This window comes from Hoplias malabaricus, chromosome 9, assembly GCF_029633855.1.
Source record: "Hoplias malabaricus isolate fHopMal1 chromosome 9, fHopMal1.hap1, whole genome shotgun sequence".
In the NCBI taxonomy this organism is placed as follows: domain Eukaryota; kingdom Metazoa; phylum Chordata; class Actinopteri; order Characiformes; family Erythrinidae; genus Hoplias; species Hoplias malabaricus.
In genome coordinates this window covers 10236073-10263329 of record NC_089808.1, presented here as the reverse complement: position 1 = coordinate 10263329, position 27257 = coordinate 10236073, and the positions used below count along the sequence as shown (strand labels likewise).

Here is a 27257-nt window from a genome sequence, read left to right as displayed (position 1 = left end):
TATGAAGTCAGAATGGTTCACAGTGGTGGGTATAGGATCAAGACATTTAGCCTAGATGCTATTACATGAATTGTCTAAGAATGTTCTACCTGATGTCAGAGACATTGTTTTATAATAGTTTTGAAGTATAGATTTGGCTGTACTTTGGTGGCGAAGTATGTAAGTCCAAAATAAATTCCTCCCAAACAAAGAGTTCCCATTTACAGACCTTACTATTATAAATACTACGCAAAAGTACATGCATTTTCACTTGTGTTTTGAATGTTGTGCAAAATACCTATATTGGCATTGTATTCATTATGACCCCTGGTTCCTATCACAACCACTTAAAAAAAAAAATCAGTTAGTTTGAGTCAGTATGTTTGTTTACTATGGGGCATTTCATACTAAACACTAGTCACCCAAATGGCTTTGTTAGCACCTAAATAAAATTTGAATTATGCAGAATATTTATTTGAGACAATTTAAGAATCAATACTTAAACAACTACAACAATCCATAAACACACACAGGGCTCTGCAAAACCTTGCACCAAAATTAGGAGGCGAGCAATGAGGCTTCATCATTAAATCTCTTCATAATTCTCTTGAAGTGTCTCCTTAGAATCTGAGGAATGTGCAGAAAGCTTAACAAACAGCCATTTCTAGACCAATAACTCTGCCGCCAAAGATTTCCTGTCTGAGTTACAATCTTTAATTCCAGCTTGAACTCAAGCTTTTTGCAGACACTCAACCCACGCTGCTTTTCTCAGCTAGTGTCTGCCTTTTGACGTGAACTTGCTTTGTTTTATTATAAACCAACACTCAGTGAAATATACAGTCGGTACCATATGTATGTATGAGTCAGGATTTCTTTCTAATGGAGTAGTTGTGAAATGACACTGTGAGGTCAGCTGAGAGCTTTTTTTTTTGCTCTTATAATGTGGCTCAGGTTGTATTCTGTGGTCTGTGGCCTATCCAAGAGGCCACACTTGATTTTAAATGAAGATTTCACTTAAAAATTATAAATTATAGTGTTATGAATGATGAATAAAACTAAGGAAGATCATGCTAACTGCTTTCCAACACCCCCCAGCCCCCTTGGTCTTTTTGGCTGAAGTAATCCTTTGCTATAATGACTGTGGCAGCTGCTCGTTTCGAATGCTTGTTTAAAGTTTTGCAGGTTTCTAAGTTAGGTCTTGTCTACTGAAATGAAGCTCATTTGAAGATCTCTAAAATTCAAATTAAAAGAAAAATACAGAAACAATGAACCTTCTATTGTTTTTCCATTGTTACATTCATCTGCAATTTATATGCAATATAATATGTTGTTAACAATTAATCATTAAAAAATAAAAAAATAAAAACATTATAAATAGACATATAAAAGATTTCTGCCCTAATTTAATTTTATTAGGCTTGATATCTATGGTGCCATAATCTACTCCTTATACTCCTTAGCACAAAAGTTCTGTATGCCAGCTTGTGTAAACTGATTTTCAAGACATGGGGACTGAGAGTAGGGAGAGGATGCTGGATTAAAGTTTGTCACACGGGGGCAGACGTGGAAACTGAAGGGTTGTGTAGGATTTGCTCAGAATGTGCTGATTGGCTACTAGTGTTTTGATTAAAAAAAAATGGCCTCGAATTTCCAGCCAAGAATGCGTAAGTGCAAAGAAACTGCCAGCTATCACAGAGAGGAGGAGTGTTATTGTGCTTGTCGTTGAGGCAGGGTGTGTTTCTGTGCAAAAACTAAACCATTTCTGAGGTGGGTGTTTATATGATGTCATTTGAATGTGACATCACAATATGAACGGGAAACAATATGATGTCACTGAAACTCAGCACTGTTCATTTGTCTTGTGTGATGTGAGCGTGTTAGAATCCAATTAAATATTTTCACTTTGTTTTTGCAGTAATGTCAAGTAAAAGTTGCTAGTACTACTCAAACTATTTAACAATTCACTGGATTATCTGATCTTAGCCTACAAACATAATACTACCTGTTTATATGTAATTTTATTAGGAGTAGATTTTGTGTCTGAATAGGAACAAATCCTGGTAATCTAATGACTGAGGTAGTGTGTAACTGGCTTTAATCAAGAATTTTAAAATCTGGGAATCCTGGACAATTCTTGGAATTATGTACGAATACAAAAGTGTGGATATCCCTGGAATTGAGGTAATTTTCTAGATACAAATGGTTTAACTACAATAAAAATTTGAATTACATTTTTATTTAAATTTCCAACATACTGGAAAAAATAACATAAAAATTAAAATGTGCATAATATTTATATTGTTCAGCCATCGATTGTTCATCTGTGCACACATTTGGGCCCCTTTTACCCTCCTCTTCAATAGTCGAGACCACCACAGAGCAGTGTCTGATCCACCAGCACAACACACACTAACACACTGCCACCACATCAGTGTCACTGCAGCACTGACAATGATCCACCACCCAAATTATACCTGCTCTGTGGTGGTCCTGTGGGCTAATACATCATTTGACCAGGAGCACCCAAATTTTGCACTATTTGTGGCTGTTTCTTTTGATTGTAGGGCATTGTTTTCCTACATAGGCAGAGTAGAAGATGGACATTAATATGGCTGAAACTAACTTGCATTGATGTACTTCAGAAATGCTTGGTAACTGGATTTACATTAGATACTTGATTTGTGTCCGTTGTGGAAACTGGAGTCTAAGTGTGTGTGTGTGTGTGTGTGTGTGTGTGTACCAGCTTGTGAGTGCTGGTTTGACTTGTGTCAGCTCCAGCTGTGTCAAAGACCCCAAGCAAATGCCTCAACTCCCAGAAGAGATTACAAGGAAAGGGAGTGGGGAGGGAGGGAGGGAGGGAGAGAGAGAGAGAGAGAGAGAGAGAGAGAGAGAGAAATTCAAAAAATAAAGTATTCTTGAGAAAGTACTACTCTATGCAAAATTAGATACGGTGTACTATTATTAATGGGTATTTGTATTGATGCTATTTGGGATATCAAAGAGAAAAATGAATAAAGCTTAATATGTAACAAATCTGTAACAAGTCCTGAAACAGCACTCACTTGCACCCTGTGATTTAATGTTTTGTACTTTGTATTTCAGCCTGTGGGGTATTACACTGCTTGAGGTCCTTGAGCGTAAATGTGTTGAGAATTACAGCTTCAGAATCATTGTGATTTTCCTCTGACCTGAAATAGGGAGAACAGAGCCTCTGTCATTGCTACTTTGGGCTCAGTACTGCAGAAACTGCACTATGTAACTTTCTGAGGAGGGTATGAAACCTATCCCCTTTCCCCATATGATTTCACTGTTGTGCTATAAAACTAAAATACACTAAGGTGAGCTCCAGGAGCAAAAACAAAAAATCGTACCTAGTGTTCTTTTAAATGAAGGTCACAAGATAAATTACCTGCTAAATTGACACTTATCGGTCTGGATGTGTCAGAGAATTTGGCAGTTTTCTAATATGCATTATGTGTTCTTATCTGACATCATTTCTACTGCCCAAATTACATTCCATTATTCAGAACACACAAATCAAGAACGGTAGAAATACCGTTTTGTTCTGATCAATCCCAAATAACCAGGTTGTTAAATATAATTTGCAATAAATTGGTGATAGTAAGTAGTGAAAATGTAAAAATGTATAACACTTTTTCTCTTCTAAAATGATCAACTTCTTAAAAGCTTTAAAGGAATAGTATATAAAATCCCTCTCATGGAACCCTGTCTAGCGTGTGTATGAAATTGAACAGATGGTGTGACTCTGGGCGCAGCTAGACGATGCTGAGCTGAAGCTGATGCCAGTGTTGGTGAGATGGAGCTCCAGGCAGAAGTTGTGGTGTGTCTGCCTGTCTACACTTGCTGTGCAGAACATCAGGGAGCCTGTACAGCAGGCACAGACAGGCAGACAGACAGCAACCCGCCAGAAAGGACACACAGACATCTTCATGCCCTTCTTTAAAAAATCTGGGTACTTAAAAACATAGAAAGAGCTATGGGTCAAAGAGTAATATACTGATATATATCCAAATTCTGATGTATGAACTTATTTTACTATCAATTTAATTCAATAATGTGTAGTTTGGAATATATATAAATAAATAAAATATATGTAGAACCATTTTTTGACTGAGTGTTTGATGTGGAACTACAGACAATATGGGCCCTCGTTTATTCAGAATTACTAAAGAATTACATTAGATATTATCATTTGGGTCAACTGTATGTTAAAATCCCACAAGCCACACCCAAACTGTAAAAATTTTACAAATGCCAATTGATAATCAATAAATAAAGTTGTCTTAATGTGCACTCACTGTGTGCATAAAACATGTATCATCTCCTTAGAAAGGTATAAACATGCTAAAACAGCTGCAAATCTGCTTAAAGTCAATCTGCTCAATGCCAAGTGTGGCATTCCTGCTGTGATGGTGCTGAACTCACTAAAGTTTTTGGGAATTGAAAGCCATCAAATCTGCAGACGTGGAAGGACTACTAAAATTATCTGTTTAAAAATGTACTCAAGTAAAAGTAAAAGTAGAGAGCTAGAAATTTACTCAGAGTAAGAGTTACTTAGTAACGTTTTGAAGTGTTAGACCGCATGCAGCTTTCTTCCAGTTCAGTCTTCTTCCAGTCTGCTCTTGTGAACTGGCAGACTGCTGAGTGCTGTCTACTACAGCTAAGTACAGTGAAGTACGTCAATACACTAATAGAATACAAATGTATGGGATATAAATAAAATAAATTAGTGCAGATCAAGTTGTAACCCAAAGGCCAACAGACTTAACAGCTCAATAATACCAACCAACACAATGATGTATTTTTTACTAATTTGAGCCTTGCATTTTTACTGAAATAGGAAAACTTATTTTTAACTATGCCCCCTCCAGGGTGTATTCCTGCCTTGCATCCTATGATTCCAGGTAGGCTCCAGACCCACCGCAACCCTGAATTGGATAAGTGGTTTCAGACAATGAATGAATGAATGAACAAACAAATAAATGAATGAATTTTTAACTACCAGTGCAACGGAACAACTGTAGTTTAAGACACCTGCACATGCTCTACATGCACAAGTTTAATGTTGGGTATTTATAAGCCTCTCTTGGAAAACACAGCTTACACTGCATTATAAAGAAGTCACCTTTCTTGCGTTTGGCCAGGGATTCATTTCTTTCCAGAGCAACTCCGAATATGATGGGGTTTCGCACTCAGCTGGGTCTGCACTGGTAACGGATTTGTCTGTCTCCATATTTCTTGTGATTTTAGCAGTAGATTTCACTATCCATCATTCACTATCCAGTGCGCTTCGCATTTTTATTAACATTTTTACTCATTAAGGGATGTGATTTAAAATGTAATGAAGTACAATGCTTCAAACATACTGTACTCAAACAAAATGTATTTAAAAAGAAATTTACAGATTTTAAAACCTACTTACAAAAGTACAAAATAAACTACTCAATTACAGTAACGTGAGTAAATTCATTCATTCATTATCTGTAACCGGGAGAACACATCAACTCCTCACAGACAGTCACCCGGAGTGGGAATTGAACCCACAACCTTCAGGCCCCTGGAGCTGTGTGACTGCAACACTACCTGCTGCGCCACCGTGCCGCCGAAGTGAGTAAATGTAATTCATTACTTTCCACTTCTGCAAATCTGAACAGCAATGTCCCAATATGCAGTGTAAACACTTGAAAGAATAGTAGAAGTTATTACAGCAGCAAAAGGGGACAAACTGTTTATTAATGCACTTTAAAAAAAGCATTAGCAGGTGTTAAATTATATGTTGTATGTATGTACGGTGTGTACGGCCCCCTACCTACAGAACTTTGCAATGACTAAAAAAGGTTATGGGCTCAAGCTAGCAATCTCTGTGAGTGGCTTTCACCATTGTGCTCTTAATCATATGTTGCTCCAGGATGACTATTTGTTCATGCAGCAGGTTCATGTGCACAGCTTCAGGTAAAAGCACAGTGGAATAATAAATGTGCCCCAGTTTTGCTTCTGTAACAGAAGTTTGAGCAAATATTTTCCTGACAGACCCTGGCTATTTACACGTGTTTTTGTTTATACAAAATTCTGATGCAAACCAGAAAATCCATTCTCCTAAAACACAGTAGTAATCAATACAACTGTATATTGACGTCTATTTTATAAGAAAGTTGTTCTCGTTATGTGTGTCACTTGTGTTTTTCACATTAATAAAAGTTCAAGAGCAACAATTCCAACTTGAATTACTAAAACCAAAGCTTGGACTCACCTCATCATCCTTGAACCAGGACAAGCTTTCAGCTGTCAGCACAAACCAGTACTCCTTGGCTCCACCCTTCATGATGCTGATGTTGTTGATAGTCAGCCAGCCTTTGCGAATGACCTGAGAAACGGAAAGGTCAAAGTCAGATAAGACAGTGGCTAACTTAAAGACACAAGTCTGGCTATGTGCCCTTCATGTCAATTATATGTAACAACCCTCTCCAAATGATTCATCTATGTGAATATAGTGTGTTGTGCTAGTTGTGGTTAAGATCTTATAAGAACATTGTAAGAAATCAAGGCTGCAGGGAGAATTCATTAATCCGGGTGGTTGTTATATGTGGTCACTCCATAATGATCATTCACATGATGCATTCTCATCAACATAACCGCCCCCCCACCCCACCCTTGCATTGCAGTGATTTGTGCTTTAAGAACATAGTTCACAATCAGAATGTCCTGGACCCAGATTTAGCCTAATTTAGTTGCAAATACATGAAAGTGATTATCATTTTTTTTTCTACTAAAAATAGCTCACATGAAAAAAAGAATAAAACTGCCTTGTAAATCCTAAAGGTTTATGCTCCACACAGAGGGTGCCGCCCACTATGGTGTGTAGCCATGTTTAAATGCATTTCAATGACACATTAGGCCACCAGGTGTCAGTGTAATGTCTTTTTAATAATGTGGGGAAAAATCATTGGTAAAAAAACTGACTTTTTGCTTTTTTAAAAGGCATTACATTCTAGTCCTAGCCTAGACTGAATTTGGGTCCAGGAAATTGCCCCTTAAACAGTTAATTAGTGTGTCAGTTTGTGTTTGTGTTTGCAAAACATCCACAGTAATCCAGGATGCATGCATATCAAAATACAAGCCAAATGAAATGCTGAAAGTAATGGGTATTCATTCCTATCGGTGCTTATTGGTGAGATTCCACATACATTTCTAGACTGAATTTCTTACAATGATGCCAGAGGCAGGTGGAGATGTGGCCTGAAATGGTAGAATGTGAAAGAGACAAGAAGATGACACATGTAGGTCAATACTAAGGGTGTAAATTGGCCATACAATGATTGTAATGCAGGTAGTTATGAAATGAATCAATACAAATGCAAATTCATTTCTGATTTAATTTCATTAGGCAAAATGTTTTTGTCTAAACCATTTGTACACAGTATACACACAATATACATCCAAAGGTTTGTAGTCACCCCTCAAAACTAGTGAATTCTGATATTTTAAGATGGGCCCACTGTGGATAAAGAGTGTATAGAAAACCATGAAATAAAATGGGACACTCCAAAGTAGCTGCACATGAGCTAGAAGTGAACATGCCCAGTGTTAAGTGTGGGCTAGAAGATTTGTACTAATAGGGAGTGAAACCATGTACTCTTAACTGATGGCATGCCATCTAGTACATGGGATAAGGGGTAAAAATCGGTACCTGACTTCTCCAGCGTTTTAAGTAAAATGTATATAAATATTTGCTATAACTGAACATATATATGTATATAGTGCATGTCTATAGAGTGGTATATAGTGGTGAATAGCACTGAATAGAAATATGTTGTGTTGCTTTGGTGCAACACTGAACACCTCTGTCCACAATGGGTGAACCTTAAATTATTTATTGAATTAATCTCCTGAGCCTGGCTCATTCTGATCAGGGTCACGGTAGACCCAGAGCCTCCCCAGATGATTGGGTGCAATGCAAGACAGCAACTTGCCAGTTTCACATAGCCAATCCACTTACCAACATGTAGTTTTGAATTGTGAGAGTAAACTGGAGAATCCAGAGGAAACCCACATAGAAACAAGGAGAACAAGCCAAATTCCTCAAACCCAAGGACCCTAGGGATCCCTAGAGCTGTCTGGCAGCAAATGTAACAGTAGCCCTTACTACACATCTTAAATTATTTGAATTCAGTAATTAGAACAGCTGTCTACAATCATTGGAACATATGGTGTACACTGACTCTGGGAGCTAGAAAAAGTGCACATGCTTCTCAAAAACATGATAGACTTAAATTTGACGCTTTTATTATTGGATCACAATCTGAGTTGCCCAACATACATGAAATAAAGTAACAACAGACTCAATGATGTGACGTGAGTGATGATTTTCCTTTGAGGAAGACCTTTTTATTCTAGGCTGAGAAAACTGAACTGAAGAGACGGTGCCCTTTCTTACCTGGATGTCCTGTCAGAGCAGGAAAGCGGTTCTCCTTAAACAGGGGCATGCATGGGGACAGCTCGCTCACAGAAAGGGGGGATGGAAAAGAAGATGCTAGCCATGATAACATAAAGAAATCTCATGACAACATAACTGAAAACAAACACAACTGCATTGGAACCAGAAGCAGAGCTACAGGGATAACAAAAATAAAACAGTTAAATATCAAAAAACAATATAAATGTGCAGATACTGAAGCAACTGTGAAGACTAAGGAGTGAAAAAAAACTAAATGAGCTAAAAATCAAGTCACAGTGAAAGAAACATAAAAACTTAAAACTTTTCTCTTGCTTTTCTCAAAGGTTAATCTTTCGTATGTTCATAGAAAGCAAGGAAAAGGACAGCTCTTAGAATATGTGGACTACACATACAGACAAACACACTACACTAACCTGGTTTCCTGCAGAACTTGTCTTGTTAGTCTGGCTGCTCCTCTGCTGCGCACTTTAATCATCAGGAATGAAAGACGAATAAAGGCACATTAATATAGATTAGCAGTACTCAGAAGGCAGTCCAGTCCAGGTCTTGAGATAAATGTTAATGACCAACTTCATAAAATCTGTCTAAATCCTTTCATTTACTGTTGTCTGGTCCAGTCACACAGCTTGCAAAATTATTTCCATGACAACAGTGACATCATTCAGCAGCAGTTAATTTGTTACATCCAAAAACTAAAATAATAATAATAATAATAATAATAATAATAATTGCTCTGTATCAAAAAAGAAAAAAAAAACCCAGCTTATTTAAAGATGAATGGGTTGAAAATATGCATTCATTGGACCTTTTTCTGACCTTTCTGAAGTTCCCTGGTATAGATGGTTGATAAATGGGTAAACTATGGGTAAATAATCTGGCTGAAGAGCATAGGTAGGTTTTACACAAATCACATTTGGCAAGCACTTTTATCCATATGGAGTTAAACTGGTGTCACTAGAACCTGAGCATGAAATCATGATGGCTTAATAAGATTTTATGTGAAATTTGATGCAACCAGAATTTCAGGTAGAATTATTAACACACACACCTGGCCAGTCACAAAATATCTCCTGAGGTCATCGGGAAGATGCAGGAGCATGACAGAGGACCACAGCTGAGGACCTTTTCCAGTTGTAAGTAGCTTTATATTCTTTATATAAGCTTGATTACACCTACACTTGTTTGCTCATCCTAGGTACCGCAGATATTTCCCTGAATTTCCAGACCAGAATTTGTTTTATTTCAAATTCTTTTACCCAAAATCCTTTTAACAAAAGAAATTTAATACAAACTTAAATTACATAGAATTTCACACACATTTTCTTTAAGGCATCATTATTTCAGGTTCAGGTTCTAGTGACACTGATTTAACTCTATATTTCCAGAGTGATTTATGCTTTAAATCTTGTTACAGTTGTAGGCTAATTCAGTGTATGGAGACTTTACCAAGGAGACTTAGTAGATGAAGGTGTTCCCGCTCAAACTGGGAAATGTAACCCCACTCCGCCATGTGGATAGCAGCATTGTTACCCACTATATTACACCAATCACTAGACAAGACCAGTGGCATAATGCCATCCTGTACCAGGACTTCAAATAGGAACACCTACTTGGCAAAGCCAATGAAATCCTCATGGTTGGTGTTGATGTACGCAAGCTGGACATCAATCAGCAACAGAATCTGTTGAGAAATTCAAAAAAGCTGTTTGAATTTGTTTGTCACACATCATCCAGAACTTCTCATTATGCTGCTGTGCATTTCTGTATCTACCTGTGACTGCAAGCACTGAATGAGTACACGAGTATATGTGTATGCATGTACATGGTGAACCGGTTATCATATAAATGTTACTGTGCATCAAATATAATGTAAATTGGGTTTCATTTGTTGAGACAAATACAGCATGCATATTACCTGTTCTTTGGCACGGCTCTCACGCTCCCGAATATGAGCGGTGACGATTCGCTCAGTCTCCTCCCTCAACATGGGGAATGTTGCCAGCTGTGGAGATCGAGTACAAATAAATGCAAAGTATCACAATACCAATTTGGCATGGCATTACCAGATTTCAATAAATGCTAGGTATTAGATCAACCGTGTCTGTGTGGATTTCCTATGGATGCTCTGGTTACCTTCCAAAATAAAAAAAAAACAAAAATAAATGTTGGTAGGTCAACTGGCTATTCAAATGCATCCGTATGTTTGATTGTGTGAGTGTCTGTGTGAGTGTGTGATGCCCTTAATTGGACTGGGCCCCAACCAGGGTGTGTTCCTACTCTGTGCCCAGTGATTCTGCATAGCAGTTAAAGAAAATGAACAGTTATGAAAACCACTAAATCTAATTTGTATCACACTGACCTCAAACATAGATATCGCCTCTACATACACTACGGGTGAATCCCATTTCACATCTTAATCCCACAACTTAGAATTTAGGTCCAAGGGGTAGGGGTATTTACTTTTTAAATTTTTTGGGGGGAAAAAACAAATGGTTATGAATGCCTTGTAAATCATTGGCAAGAAGCCTGCGCAAATGACAAATTAAAGTCATAAATTTCAGTGTTTTCTTTGTCATTTTAATATGGTTTCAATGTATTATGTCCTTTAACTTCATAACAAGCATAAAGCACTACTGGTATACCTATGTCTCAGAGGTTAGCTAGTAAATAGCTAGTTCCACCTTAAAAAATGAACCTATAGTCGTTTCTCAATACATGTTCTTGTCTGTACTTTTTGTGTTTTCATGTTCTTGGGAAACGTCATCTGTCTCAGCACAAGTATTGTTCCATTTAAAAGTCCACATCTAGCCAAGTACAATTTAAATACCCGGATGTGTTCTTGCTCCGCCCATAATATCGAGGATGGACTGGGATGTGACATCAGTGGACTTGCAAGAGTCACATATCCCAGAATGTATTTCATACCAACTTCAGCACTATTAATTTTTTTGCGCCAAGGAGATGGTGACTCGTCAAGTACACCGGCGTTCCAATTACATAATGACCACAGCGTCATCGGGAGTTTGTACTACCGTTTGTACTACGGCAGTTCGTACTTTGTATCGTATTACATTCTTGCACCTGTGGCTACCAAAACATTTAAGGTGGAATTGGACGTTTTGAACAGAAAGTCACTGAATAAGGAGCTGAATTCAGCTTCATATCCCAGAGAGTTAGGAGTGGGTGATAATACAGAACTGTTGAACGTATTTGAATGCATACGACGACCCTAAATTTAATTATGTTAAAGTCCAGAAGCACTCCTCTGATATAACTGAAGACTGGCAGCAGAGCCCCAGAGTTCTGATGATGTATCAGGTTATTTTAGGGTTGTCCACTCATAGCGGAAGATCTTAAACACAGTCTTGTAACTTATAACTTCCTAGGGGCAAGATGACCCTCAAAAACAAAGGGGTAGGAGGAAAATTAAGAAATGGGATTCACCGTAAGGTACAATTAGTATCTAATCAGGTATCATTAGGAATAATAATTACATCTATAATATAATTATATTAGAGAACCACCATTCACTTGTCCAGTCATTACGTCACTGGAGATGACACAGCGATGTATCATCAGCTGTTATTCAATCAGTAGTGAGCTGCTGCACATTAGTGCTTCACTAATAACTCAGAATGTAATTACGGGTAACAGTCGCTGAAAGGCCCTACTATTCATTGCTATTTTTAACGTGGACTGTTAACGTCATCAAAAATAAATGAAAAGTGACAGATTGAACTGTCGGCAAATTGTTGGGAATTATTTGGAGTGCTAAACTAAAACCTGCCTCAGGGACTGCATTTATATAAGCTCTTTAGGTCTTCTCAGTTCATTCAGCATTGTTAAGGTGGTTCAAGTTTTAAAGGAACGCTAGGTAAGCTTTGAGTTTAGTGTACATAATTTTTACAGCACCATACTTAAATCAGCGAGGAGGGGGAGGGAGGGGTGTAGTTTCCTACCCTCTTCCAAAAGTTAGATAGCACAGTTTCTGTACTGTTGAGTCCAGAGAAGGAAGAGGCAGAGACAGAGACAGAGGCTCTATTCTCCATACCACAGGTGAGTGTTATTAAATGTACATATATTATAAATATACAAATATACACATATTTCCATTTTTTCAGCTGAATTATATAAGAGCTCATCAGCAGTTAAAATAAATAGAAACACAACTACATACATTAAAGCAGTAATCACAGACTGAAGTGGGACAGACGGCGTTTAAGGCACTGACCTTATTAGCACACTGACGGACTGTGTTAATGAGCTCCTGAATGACCAGGTCAATGCATTTAATGCATGGCTCCTTCAGCTTCACTACCTGTTTCTTTACTATGGCTTCAAAGGCCATGTCCGGAGTGAACAAGCCGGTCCTGGAAACATGATCAAATACACACAAAATAATAAAAGAAGTCATGATACGTATGATATAAATAAATATACACCCATCAACCACCTTCTTGTTCCTACAAGAACTGTCCACACTCTGAGCTCCACTGACCATACAGAACTTTGTGGCTTGACGATTACATTAGTCTGTCTGCTGTGCTACACTTTATTTAGCTCCTTTCACCCTTTTCTTCAATGGCCAGGACCGCCACAGAGCAGGTATAATTTTGATGGTGGATCATTCTCAGCCATGGCTGTGTTTTCTTACTGTGTGTTATGTCGGTATGAGTGGATCAAACACAGCAGTGCTGCTGGAGTTTTTGAACAATGTCCACTCACTGTCCACTCTAATAGACACAGAAAAAGACAGTAGCTTATCTTTTGCTGAACAAATTGTTGTCATCCACCAATCCTTCATCATGTATATATGTGTATCACAAGTCTGTGTGTGCATGTGTGTGTGTGTGTGCTAAATTCACACATTGCTGATTGTGTATGTCATTCTTTATATCTTGGAAACAAAGTATTTGACATAAAGCCTAGTTTTGATCTTTGAGTTTTATTTAGATTATAGGGTATATTTTAGTGAGAGAAAATTAAGACATTTTCTTTGGAGAAGCCTAAAAATGCCATAAATCTGCAGCTGCATGCCAATTCATGGAGAATTAGTGAGGATTTGTCACTCTGTTACGCATAAGTTGGTGTTGCACTTTCAATAGACATCCTCCCTCTCTCCCACCTCTTTGTTTGTCACGGACAATGCACCACCCCCATAACTACCCACTGCCTACTGTGCAACGGAGAAAGGTTTGTACTCTTCAGGCATAAGCCACAAAATGACTTATAAAATAATAAAAGACCAATATTCAGTGTGGTGTGTCCAAATTTATTTCTGCTGCTGTGACGAGTATCAAGAAGCAGTCACCTGATGCCATGGATGTTTTTGATGGCATAGCTGATCTCCCGACGCATCTCCTTGTCATCACACTCCATCTAATAAAATCGACAAGTCATCAGACTGAAAATTATGTAATAAGAATGGCTTTTGACACTTGCTTTTAAATTTAAACATAAAAGCACATAAAGAAGCTGGGAAGCTTTTAGCCATTTAAATTATACCTTCCGTTATAGTACTTACTCAGTCTTTTGTTCTCATTCTGCAAGAAAGCACTTGCCTTGTGTTAGACATTTCAACACCACCAGAGGAATATTCAAAGGCAGATAATGAGCTCATCAGCCAGATATTTTCACAAGCATTTGCACCTTTTTAATTCAAAGCAAATATATTTATACAGTGCTGGAACATTTGCGAGCCATTTATCTTTATACAGTTTACTTTTCAAAACTGGCAGACCTTAAGTCAATGTAACTCTTAAATCCTTAAGTCCAAAAGATATTTTTACCTGATTTTTCCCTGCAATTAATTCCAATTCCCCCTGTTAACTCCCTATTTCACAAAACATCCAACTCCTTTGACGGGAGGGTGAAATCTAGCATGAGATTTCTCCAAGAATTAACCCTCTGGGGTCGAAGAATGCACTGGCATGTCAAATACGACCATTCGCAATGTTTCTATTAATATCTTAGAGATAACACAGCGCAGAAATACAGTTCAAACACTCTGTGAATGTGCAGAAACTGCTCTTTCGATTGCATGTTATCACGAGACTGTACGTGATACTGTACATCCCAAGTTATGAGCCTATGTATAAGCTTGAGACACTCCTCCTCTGCTTCTCACAGTGTCTAACTTGTGAATTTGCTTGTTTTTAGGACTCTGATAAAACTTTTTCAATCACCAAAACAATTCATCCACACGAGTAAAGGGATGTTTTCACAAGAAATATAAATATTTTTTTAAAATCAGATTTAAGTTGTTCAGTGTTAGAGACAGATTATCTCTTCATAAGATGCTCTAGGTCACATGGGCCTCTCAATGAGAGAGCTGAGATTATTCTGAACATTTTGTCATAAAACATGTGGGCAATATATTATAATACAAGTACTTTAAAGGCGAATTTCAGAAAATTGATTTAATGTCCGTAGACCCCAAAGGATTCATTTATCACCATACATTTTTGAATTGTTGCTCTTATAACCAGACAGAAGTAAAATCTAATTGTTATTTCAGCTAACAAACACCCACACTGGCTAGGATCACTAGAGTGTCTGGGAGGAAGGAGAATCATTTTACATATCCAAACAGAGTGAGAACAATTACACTCTACTGAACTACCAGCTATGAATGGCTATGGCAATGCATTTGCAAAGTCTTGACCTCCCCACAATAGGAAAACGTGATTATATGGTTGAACTGATTGTGGGCTACAGAGGAGACACAACTATCTGAAAATAGAAGGGTTCCTTAACACACACTTGCCTTGACCAGCTCAAAAGGGAACCGTTCATGGAAGATGCGGTTGATCTTTGCTCCTCCTGAGAGCTCAACGGTGTCCACCTGATCACCGGATCCTTCAATCCGCTTTTCAAAGTCTACCGAGAACTGTTGCACCATCCTGTAAACACACACAGACAAACATAAAACCACAAACTCTCAGTATATTCTTTTAAAACAATGTTATTTGAATATATTTCAACATAATTTTCAAATGTATTTGTGCTTTGGTAACGTTAATGTTGTCATAAAAGCAATGCTAAATCTACAATGTTACATCTCTGCTGTATCTTGTCAGATGATTTTCGTATTTGTTATTTTCTGTGACACTGACTGCAGCAGGGCCTTAGTCTTGCGGGATGGGTCATCAGGACGGAAGTGGCGGTACTCCTCAGCTTCCTTTTCCAAGGAGAGAAGCTGAGACTGCAGCTTACTGCGGAACGCAGGCAGCGTGTCCCGGATGTGGTTAGTCAGTTGCTGTGGAGACATAATAGTTAAAATAATAGTTAGTACTGGAATAAAAAGCTCAGAGTTTCTAAACAGTAAGACTGATCTAGGCTTACATTCCTTACTATTTACAGTGAAAGTGAGCTTTAAAACAGATGGTTCTATAACTCCTGGTTCTGAAACTGTGAAATGCACTTTTCTATGCATTTTGAGCTTTTTGAGTGAAAGCTACTGTAAACAGCCTACATACACACTAAAACACTGAAGTCCATCCTTTACCTGGTTGAGGGATTTCTGCAGGTAAGGGGTGCCCATGCAGTCGGCTAGATGCCTGTAGGATGGATGAGACAAGAAAAACTTCCTTTCTGCCGCCAGAGCAGCTTTAATGTCCTTTTTACCTTCAATATCCTTCTGACTGCGGTTCACCACTCCAATATAACCTGAATTAGAGTGAGTTAGAGAGAGAAAGAGAATATATATACACACACACACACACACACACACACAACACATATGTATATATAAAGCAGAGGCGATTGTTCTAAGACTGCAAGGGAAACGAGGCGAGTCATTGGATAAATGCTGGGCTTTGTCCCGCCCATCGGACGCTCAGCGTCTCTAGGGGTCTATGGGGCAGTGGGCTGGCCTCGGCTGGCCCGGACACTCAGCTTCTGCATGATGATTGGATGATCTGTCTGAGGCTGAATCTCTTTTTGATTGACAGCGAAATGAGCGAATCAGCGATTCTTTGGTGTAAAGATCCGTGGGAGCATTAAATTTTCATTCTTTTCTGAGTTGAACCAGAGACTTTCTTAATCCTCTTAGCGGCATTTTCTTTGTTAAAAATGACTAGCGACAAATTGAGCTTCTATTTCTGGTGGTTTTTTGTAGCTGCTTGAGTTTGGAGAATGACTTCTATCACTCTTTCTGACTTCTATCGCAGTTTCTGTCCAACAGGTGCTGCTGAGCCCCTCCACCATCACAAAGCACTCACAGGCGGACACACTTCACATGGGCCAAGGCCGTTTAAGCAGCCTAGCTCTGCTGGCCATTGAGAGGACACTAGTCAAGTCCCTGGAAAAGACGCCTTGTTGGTACGACAGGGTCACAGATCATTTTCTTGAAAAGGAACGGAGGGATAAATAAACCAACACATTTTATGATGTAGGTCGAAATTGAGCTTCCCTTCCTTGAAAGACCAGTATCTGCCACTGATATAAAGTATACAATATACAGAAAGTTTCACAAGATGAAGAGGTAAATATGAAAAAATGTTGTCAAAGTAAATAATGAGAGGCAGTTGTCTCACCTCTCCTCAGTGGAAGCAGCTTGTTCTCCAGAACATCTCTGGCATCAGTGCCTTCATCCATCAGGTCCAGTTTAGTGATCACACCAATTGTCCTTGTACCTGCAGCAAAAATGGTCAAAGTTGTAGTTCTTAAAGGTGTAGTAAATAACAATACTGCCCTGTGATAATATCCCATATATTAGGGATATAGCTGGTTAAGTTACTTGCATCAATACTTGAAAAGGAAATCATCTTTACTGTCACCATGACTACTGTGACAATACCTCGAAGTCAAAATGTTAATTTTTGAATATACCAAACAGCTACTACACCAATCTGATATTAGGATAAGTTCCAGAATAATTATGTATTGGTTGTTACTCAAAGTGTCAATATCAGTATTGGTATTAGAAAGGGGAAGTTGGTATTGTGAAGTGATATTGTATTTAAAAATCTGAAATTGTAAATAGCACAGATTGTATTTCATAAAATTCCTAAATTATAGAATGTAACATGCAGAGTTAAAAATGAATGTAAACTTAAAAGAGTTTTACTTTCCAATGACCAATGTCAAGCCCATATAAAGCACTTCTACAACCCTTGCTCTCTCACCCTGAGGGTCCACGTCTTTGGCCAGTTTGAGGGCATCAGAGTTGGCCAGGTCAGTGTTGGCCGGTGTCACAGCCAGGATGAGACAGCTCTCTCTACAGATAAACTGCATGATCATGTCCCGAATCTGCTGCTCAATATCCGCAGGCTGGTCCCCCACCGGCACTTTGGTGATGCCCGGCAGGTCAATGAGAGTCAGGTTCAACACTGCACACAGGAAAGGTAATTTCAATGATTCAACTCATAGAGAATAATTTCCCAGCCTTGAGTAAACTCTTGAAAAAAAATTACATAAACAAGATTAAAAGAGACAGATATCACTGTAGGTTAGAGCACTTTTATCAATCAAAGCACTCAAGGAAGTAAATTTTTCCAAGTCAAATACATAAATGGGGTACATTCGATAAGAATTTATTTATGATTCAAATTATTGTGCAAAATGTTAATGCCATGCCTCCAAGTCAAACATCCAAGAAAAGAAAAGAAGAGAGAAGATCTGTCAAAAAGTTTCTACCAGGGGGACATAGTGTATTTAGGATTATATCAGACAGGAAAAAAGGTTTTTTTTTTTTTTTTTTTTGCATTTTTGTTAGAATAATTATACCCACAAAAAAAAATATATATATATATATATAATATATATATAACCAAAAGAAAAACTAAAAACACAGCAGTGGCGCCAGCTGTTGTGCCACAAGGCCATTTGCCTGTATTTACTTCTAATGTTCTTTTTCATTTGAATTTAATTTTCTTTTTTATTTATTTTATTTTTTATTTCATATAGGGCACACTGAACTGCCTTTGTCTATGAAAAGTGCTATGTGCTAAATCAACATGTCTTGTCTATGGAGTCAATACTGCTTTGTTAATGTCAAGCAATGATGCTCCTTAACCAAAGGTTTTGAAGATGTACCCTTGAGCAAACCACCCCAGTGACAGTTTAGCACCTTTATTCATGTGAATGCATACTGGCCCATATTTAAAAAGAAAATAAACTCCAAATATTTATCATTGCTCAACATGTCATATTTTTTAAAAGGGCTAAAAAAAACATTTAAATCTATACATTTGGATGTGATAACTCAAGGATTGCAGTTTAAATGGATGCTTTTTTAAATATTGTACACTGCCAGAAAAAAAGGAACTGTATGGGTACATTATTGGTCACTAAAGGTACACATTGACGAAATGTACCTTTAAAAGGTACAAAAGTGGTTTTAAACTCTAGTTTTGTTCCCTAAAGGTACATTACATTCTCTTCTACAAAAGAAGTGCAGAGTATTTGTAAGCGTTCATTCGAGAACTGTGCAAAATAAAGCAACAAAATATAAATTCTGGAGATGAAATGGGTTTAAAAATCTACAATAAATATAGAATAAGTTACAATTATTTTGCCTAAAAACTAGGCAACTAAAACACTGAGTATGCATCTTTGAGGGTACCACTACAGTGATTATGTGTGATTTTATGTCACAGTTATTCAAAATTACACTGCAGGCATGTTTTCAAGGCCAGCTTGCAGCCCTCCTACATCCAGGAGCAACTTAAGAGTCAAAAAGCACAGCAAGCTGAGCAGCCCATGACACAAATAATGACTGTCTGACAGCATTCATTCTCAAATATAGGTCAGGAGCTTTAAAGTGAAAATAACGTAGAGGACAGATACCAAAAAGAACTCAACCAAAAAGCATAAGAGTAATACCATGATTATTAGCTTCATACAGAATTTACGTCTTATGACCACAGCAACCATTCCAACCTGACTTCTCTTTCTTAAGATCAGGTGAACATCTAGTAGAACTGAGCTACATTTCTTACATAAGTATTTGAATCTCTTTTTTAAATATATATTTATCAGATTTTGTTTATATTTGAATTATTTTTATCTGCCATTTTAAAAACTTGAAATATGTAATGAATAATTCATGAATTTGTGTTGCTGTCACACAGCTGCCTGGATTGTGGTTAAGGCCCTGCATCAGGTCCATGTCTGTGAGATATGTTCTTCTTGTGTCTGTGTGGGTTTCCTCTGGGTACTCTGCTTTCCTCCCATAGTCCAAAAAAGACACGCTGGTAGGTGGATAAGGCACAGAATAATGGTTGTTAACGGCAACCCAGTGTAATACATAATATTTTGATTCCTTGGAAATCTTCAGGCTTTGATGCCCAGATCTCCATCTTGGATGTAAAACTATTTCCTTAGTCTGGGATACAGATATCCATTTGGAGTACCAATCATTACCTGCTATAAATCAACAGTAGTAAGATAAGATCAGGCCAATTATTTCTTCTAGTTTTAAATCATTGTTAGCCATGCTAAAATTATTATTAGATGTAGTCATAGGGAAAGAGCAGCATTTAAAAAACATCCATTTAATTTCTGTTTAACTCAAGAAAAAGAAAAGACTGTGATGCTCCCATCACTGCATTTACTTTACTGTCAATTCCCTGGGCCAAGCGCCAGGAGCACACTGGCACACAACTCTGTGAATATTCAGCCCTGAGAACAGTTTGTTATGAAATCAAACGAGGATAAGGCCTGTCTATATTCAATTTCTTCTACATTAGCAAACACTCATCTTTAAACAACTAGATCATTTTATAATGTAGTAAACAAAATAATTTTTTAAAACATTTATTAACTAATGTATTTACCATGTAGTAAGTGTTACAAAATAAGAGGCCTGGAAAATAAAAGCTTTCATTTGAGATAATGGGCTGGTACCATGTGGGGAATACACCCTCAGGTTGATGGGAACGGGGGAGATGCCCTTGTTGGCCCCGGTGACACGGTCAGTCTCTGCTTCAATCTCTTGACGCACCTCGTCAAAATCAGTGAATTTCTTCCCTTTGCAATGAAGAAACTCTGCCCACTCTGAATTGGCATAAGAGACACATTAGAAACACATTAGCTGTTTGAGTGTGCAATACCATTTATAATAGTAATACTGCCTACATAATTGAAGAATTCCCTCCATATTTTTATAATCTGTAAATAAAAAAGCTAAGCATTTCAGTGCATTTCAGCTTGATAGCTTCACTGGTCGTTTTAAACAGTAAATAAAATTATATTTAATACTTTGAAGATATTTTGAGTCTGTAAGGTTCCCTATATGAAGCATTCTAAATCAAACCTCTCTGAATGGCTTTTCGTCAAGAAAAAATATTACACTGGAAAACTCAAGAGTCATTTTATGACTCTTAATGATAACATTATGCTACTTAATGATAACAATGTCACATTATTGTATCTTACAGCTTAGCAGATGCATGTGTAAATGGTTAATAGAAAGTTATGTTGAACCAAATCAGACACTAACAAATGCTCGGCACATATTCAGTCAACTACAGTTGCAAATCTAGCACCCATGTTATAAATAAAAAATAAATAAAACATTCTCAAAATCTCTCGAAACCTGCCAGTAAATACATGAATACAATTAAACCAATGGAACTATACTGTAGGGCAAGAAAAACAATGAGGGAAGTGGCATTTTAGATCCAGAATTAGGCTCTGAATTTGATCACCCAAATTTAGTAGCTGACCTTGCCCATTGTTATCGAGTAGAAAACATATTCCCACAAAAATATTCCAAAAAACTATTATAATACCTTCTTAGAAAGGTATAGGCTGTTGCTGCAGCCAAACCTGTCCTATCAATACTCTTCATTCCATGTGTCTTCAATTCTGAGACACATTGTTACCCCATATTCACACACTGCAATGTGCTTTTACATTACTTCAACTCATTTATTTGCAGCGTGAATATGAGGGAGTGCTCACCTGTGTTAGCATTGATAAGCTGAAGAACCAGAGGCCTGCGGGTGACAATGCCAGATCCTCGAGGCAGAAAATCCCTAAAAACAAACAGTGCCCAAGAACAATGAGAGCATTTAAAGAAAGAAAGAAGAAAGAAAGAGCTTAAGTGGTGTAAGTGGTGATCAACTGGTTGGAGTTTATTTTGCAGTATCTTTATTCTGACCCAGGTTATCGATCCACTATGAGGCAATTAACCCAGATGAAAAAGGACCTACGAGCAATTTCGTGGCATGTTGGGGAGAGCTGAAAGCAAGCCCTATTGCTCTAATAAGGAGTTGCCTACAGTAAAATCAATTGTAGGAGCTCTTTCGGTCAAGGGACATAAACAGGGCCCACCTTCTCCCTGAGTGTACACATTAATTATTGTCAAATTACCCTGTCTTACCGGATACAAAAAGCACACGTAGTTTACTCTATCTAATTTGAGTGGACTTTTATAAGCATGAGGTGAATGTGTTCAGTGTGAAGGTCTGTAAATTGTTAAGTGATGTGATGTATTGAGTAAGACGTCACTTCTGTGCTAGCCTCTTCCACAGCAGTGAAATAAGAACTGAAGTTTTTATACCAATAGGAGCTGCCCAGCGCTGACAGAAATGCAATCATAAAGAGAAGGTAACCCAAATACTTCCTCCCATGGTAACCGTTTAGAACTGGCCTAAAAATAACTGATTTAATGGCTATGAGGGGAAGCAGTGAGAGGCATAACTCCACACGGCAGAGAAAAGCATACACAGTGGGGTGCTATGACCTTCACATCATGTGAAGTAAAGCTGTGGAGTGAAAATGCCCCCAAAGGCAAGATGACCCCCTGCCTCTTAATTTTTCTTATGACCAAATGAGGGGGCTAAATTGGATCTGTTTGATTTTGAAATTTGGCAAACTCTCTAGGTGTATTCATATATAAATGTGTTTCTTTCTACAGTAGAATAACTTGTTCTTAGAGAAGGTGTCGTTCCCCTTCCACACAATATATTCTAGCTGCATTCTGCCCTGTGCCCATGCACCCTTGATTTAATGCCCTCATTAATGTAATATCATTAACTCATTTAAAGCAAAACTAAACCTGGACTCCCCCCTACGTTGCAGAGTGTAATTTGTTTTTACAGAAATGTCCTGCAATCAAGGGGATGGGGTGTTCCTACCCTCCTCTAAAAGTTACATAGGGCAGTTTCTGCAGTGTGGAGCCCAGAGTAGCAACAACAGAGGATCTATTCTCTCCATTACAGGTCTATGAAGTAACACAATGATTTTGAAGTTGTAATTTAAGGTAAAATTTTTTTTTATTTTTTTACCCTGGTTTAACATTTTATGATAATTCTCTTAAACTCTTTTACAGTGTACAGTGATTACACTACTTTGTGTAATGTTTAAATATTTGAATATCTCTGAGTTTTTGCAAAAAGTGGTTTGATATAAAATGCTCCATCCTAGAGAAATGTATTAAATCAGAATTTATCGGTGCTGGCGACAGGTACTGGACACTATGAGACTTTAATGCCTCTAAAAGTTCCCTCACAGAAAATGAATACATGAAATGCAGCCAGACACCTGACACATTGCTTAATTATAGTTTTGGAAACTTATTTTTGGAATCCATTTGCTGTTATGAGTTACATTCATACTTCTATAAGGAATAACCCAAATGCTTCACTGTTTGGATCGGGATACTACTATTTTATTATTGTCAGCATTACATTTATAATCTTAGAAGAAACATGGAGGTTCACTGGTGATTTTTGTAATTGACACTGACCAATTAAAACATAGATCTCCATTTTTGTGGATTTTTAGTTTACTGCATCATTTGAACACAGCAGCTAACCTCCACTCTGTGAAATTTCTTGATGAATGGACTCATAGAAATGCTCCAAATTGCTTGGAATAAACTTTTTTATGTTGACTTCCACTGAGGGTTAAGTAGAATATTTTCTTTCTCCTGTAAAGTTACTATTTTGGGAAATACATGTTTTTAATTGGACAGCCGCAATTATTATTTTTGTTTTACACCCAAATAAAATAATTGCATTTTTTTTCTAAAGCACATAGTTTCACATCAAACCTTTGAATAGCCTAGTTTAAATTTTATTAACTTCCAGAAGATGTTGGAATGTTTCATTAACCACAATGAATGTTTACTTACTTCCCCACAAAGTTCTCAAGCACGGAGCTCTTGCCGGCGCTCTGGCCACCCACCACTGCGATTTGTGGCAAGTCAAGGTTGCAACTTTGGCCAATGGCACTGAAAGCGTCCTGCAGCTGGTTGACCAGCGGGATCAGGTCCTCCATGCCCTGGTTCCCCATGATGTCGGGTGCCCAAGAGGCAAGGGTGCTTCTTCTTCAGGACTTAGAAACTCAGAGAGGATGAGGATGGAGGCACATAAGGACGAGCCGAGGCCCCTGGAGGCCCGATGCTACAAAGAAAAGAGAGGGTGAGTTCCTGCACTACTGTGAAATATTCAGCACAGTAAAATAACTTTTCACTCAAACAATAAACCCCTCCGAATCTGAAAATTTGTTAATGGGGTGGGCAATATTTAGCTGATGTTTTTGTTAAAAAATATTTTGTTAAAAATATTTTTTGAGCATAACATTGATGTTTTCAATATAAAAACACTGAATTTTTTAAGAGTGAAATTAGCTCTTTTTTTAGAGTGAAAATGTTTTATTTGTTAAATATAGAGCAGAAGGAAATAATTGTAGTTTTAATAATAATTTATGCAATTTGGCAAAACTTGCCCTTGATCCAATATGGTGGCTGTTCTGGATATAGCCTAAAAGATAGGCCCCTCACCCATTATTTGCTGGGGTATTCAGATAAAAGGGTGTCCTGTGACTTCTCACTCACACTCTACACAGCAAATTTACCAGTGTTAAATCACCATTAGTGTAAAAATGTAAACTTGTCAACACTCTCAGTGTTAATTTAACACTAATAGTGTTGATTTAACACTAGTGAATTTGCTGTGTATAATGTGCACCTCTAGCTTCTCTTGCTAAAAAATATATAACACCTGCCACTGGATGAGGACCCACAGGTAACAGCCTCCACAGCCCAGTCTCACTGACCCTTCATCAAACCCCTCACTGTGTTAATGAATTAAAATACAGTACTGGGCAAAGATGATGGGCACCTGATAAAATCTCATTTAAAACTAAGCAGTACACTCTAAATTGATTTGAAAAACACACTAACATTGGAACAAATGGAAATCACTGTAACACAATAAGCAGAGATTATTACATTATTATTATTATTATTATGTTTACATATGGTCACTGATAGAACAAAACTCCCATTACCTCAGAAAAAAGGTAACTTTACTTGAGAAAGTAATAACCTTCTTAAATTTCAATGAAAGTTCCAGTAAACATTTAACTCCAACCATTTCTGATGATCCCCAACTGTGAATGATTTGTCTTTATTTAAAAGTATATGTATTTTACTAAAAAACATATATTTCAATTTTACTCTTATTGAATTTCGTTCTATTATACTCATCTCTACTGTCAGTAACGTTATAATATTAAACAGACCCACAGAATACGCTCAGCTTTAAAACTTTATATGATTTGGCAACACTGTACTTGAGAGAGTCACACCAAATTACCACTCTGAATTTGACTGAGAGAGAGAAAGAGAGAGAGAGAGAGAGAGAGAGAGAGAGAGAGAGAGAGAGAGAGAGAGAGAGATGCAAGGAGATGGTGGAGAAACAATCAAATGAAAGAAAGAAGAGAGAGAACGGAAGAGACAACAGAAATGGTGGAGAGAGTGAGATGAGAGCGATGACAGAAAGAGAAAAACATGAGAGAGAAAGAACTAGAGACATAGAGGAGAGAGAGAGAGAGAGAGAGATGAAGGGAGGGAGATACGGAGAGAGAGATTATGATGATGAATATTGGAGAGATGAAGGAAAGAATGAGTGATGGAGAAGAGAGAGACAGAGAGAGGTAGGAGAGAGACAGAGAGTGCGCTGCGCAGTCGCCGTTATTTTCAAGGGCATTAGGGGAACACTAGAGGCCTCTGTGGGCCATTGCGGGACTAATTCTCCTGCACGATAGATGTGATGATGATTTATTTACAGTGTTTAACATTACGCGCCCTGCCTTGTCTCTGAGGATGTTTAACAAAAGCAGGATTTCTAGGTAAAGCCAGATAATGTGAGATTACACCTGTTATTCCCTACTTATTACCAGTCTTTCTGTAAGACAAGACTCGAGCATGATTTTAGGGTGTCTGGCTTTTATTAATCCTGTTATATTTAATGCACCTCTCTCCTCTAGCTCTTTCATAAAGAATGCATGGACGGGTAAAAAGATAGAATCCTTACCGTTATCCGTTGTCCTCCTTTCTTTCCCAAAGCAGGTCTGCGTCTTCGCAAAAACAACACCAAGCGTTTATTCCCGTGTGCGGCTTTAGAGGTTAGATACCCCTGGTTGGGTTAAGAAAGAATAAGGAAACAGATGCAGTATTTCCGCACAACCGCGGTGAGAACGTGTGTTTGTTCGGGTTTGTTTTGTTTTCTAAATGGCTTCGAAATGCACCGTTTCGTGCTAAATAGTGTCTGGGAGTCGACCCTAAAATGAATCGATTCTTCGACTCTAGGGGTTTGGAAATCACGAGTCGATACAAAAGCTTTGGATTCGATTCAACACCATGAGGTTCGTGTTCGGGAGTGAGATTTCTTGCTGTCAGAGATTATTTCGAAGTTTTCAGTATTGCAAACTAATCTTTAGATAAAGCAAAGGACATTGCAATGTTTGTAACAAAAATTAATTAAAGATTATCAACAAGAACAGCAATTGTCAAAACATCACACATCAGACATGGACTCACCTGTAGTCAAAGTATAGAACTGTCCTGTCGCCCCCACCCCAATACAGTGGCCCTCATAATAATACCGATATTTTGGTATTTTTAAAGCATACTTCCAACAGCGTACACCATGCAAATATCTCAGTGAACATTGCACGCTAAGGAATAGATATTTGTGTTGAATCGACTCTACTATATGACTGACTTGATTCACAACATGGAGAATCAGAATTAAAGTCGACTCCACAATTTCTTGAATCGAACAGCCCTGCTGATAAAGCTCCATTCCGCCGCACTAATTTACCCGAAATTGATTGACGCGGTAGTGGACCAACTACGGCGCGGTCCTTTGCCCTCGACGCGATTCTATTTGGTGGGAGACATGGGCACAACCATTAGGCCACGCCTCTCCCATCCTCCCGTTCCCTTTAAGAATTACGTCGTGCCGTCGTGAGTCACGGAATCCCAGAGCCGGAGGAAAACCTCCACGAAATACAATGTCACAGAAAGACAGCGAAACGAATGATAGTGGCCAAAAGATATATGGTTTAAATAAAAAATGAATATTTCCCATTTTTAGACTAATGAAATCAGTGCTTATTGTGCTTTGTGCACGAATGTCTGTTACGACAGCATTAGTCAGCAAAACGACCTGAATGCGACTGTCATGATCTCTCTGGTTAGCTGAGCGTGAATAAACTGGTTGAATATCAGTAGCAGTAATTCGTAAAAAGTAAAGCGATTAAAAATATTTTAATAATCTTGTGGTTCATCTCCTGTGGTACGGTTGGTTAAGATGCGCTGTAACGGTTACTCTAATGTTTTTTTTATTGTAGCCAGTATCATTTTGGTATCACTCCGCCGACCCTCTTGTACGTTGCTAGGTAACAGTGGCCTCACTAGCCCGAGGAAGGCTTAAACTGCCAACTAACGTTAGCGTTAAAATACCATATAAATAAAAGATTATTTTCACTATTCTACAGAGCCACTAAGGATTTTAATACTGCATGGCTCCAAATGTCTATGTTTTAGACATAAGATTAT

General features: G+C 37.9%; 1 protein-coding gene across 1 annotated transcript in view; it reads right to left on the bottom strand.

Annotated features, from left to right (window-relative positions):
• dnm3b (dynamin 3b) overlaps nt 1–25964 on the bottom strand; it is a 37962-nt gene extending 11998 nt beyond the window's left edge. The window contains exons 1-15 of the mRNA XM_066680616.1: nt 25729–25964; nt 23541–23811; nt 21365–21438; nt 20306–20455; nt 17584–17787; nt 16993–17091; nt 15963–16123; nt 15571–15713; nt 15222–15357; nt 13767–13834; nt 12687–12825; nt 10371–10457; nt 10066–10136; nt 8869–8920; nt 6251–6364 (exon numbers count right to left, since the gene is read on the bottom strand). Coding sequence (XP_066536713.1) covers nt 6251–6364; nt 8869–8920; nt 10066–10136; nt 10371–10457; nt 12687–12825; nt 13767–13834; nt 15222–15357; nt 15571–15713; nt 15963–16123; nt 16993–17091; nt 17584–17787; nt 20306–20455; nt 21365–21438; nt 23541–23701 — 1659 coding nt within the window. The 5' untranslated portion in view covers nt 23702–23811; nt 25729–25964. The remainder of the gene's footprint in view (nt 1–6250; nt 6365–8868; nt 8921–10065; nt 10137–10370; nt 10458–12686; nt 12826–13766; nt 13835–15221; nt 15358–15570; nt 15714–15962; nt 16124–16992; nt 17092–17583; nt 17788–20305; nt 20456–21364; nt 21439–23540; nt 23812–25728) is intronic.
• Between the last annotated feature and the right edge of the window lie 1293 nt (nt 25965–27257).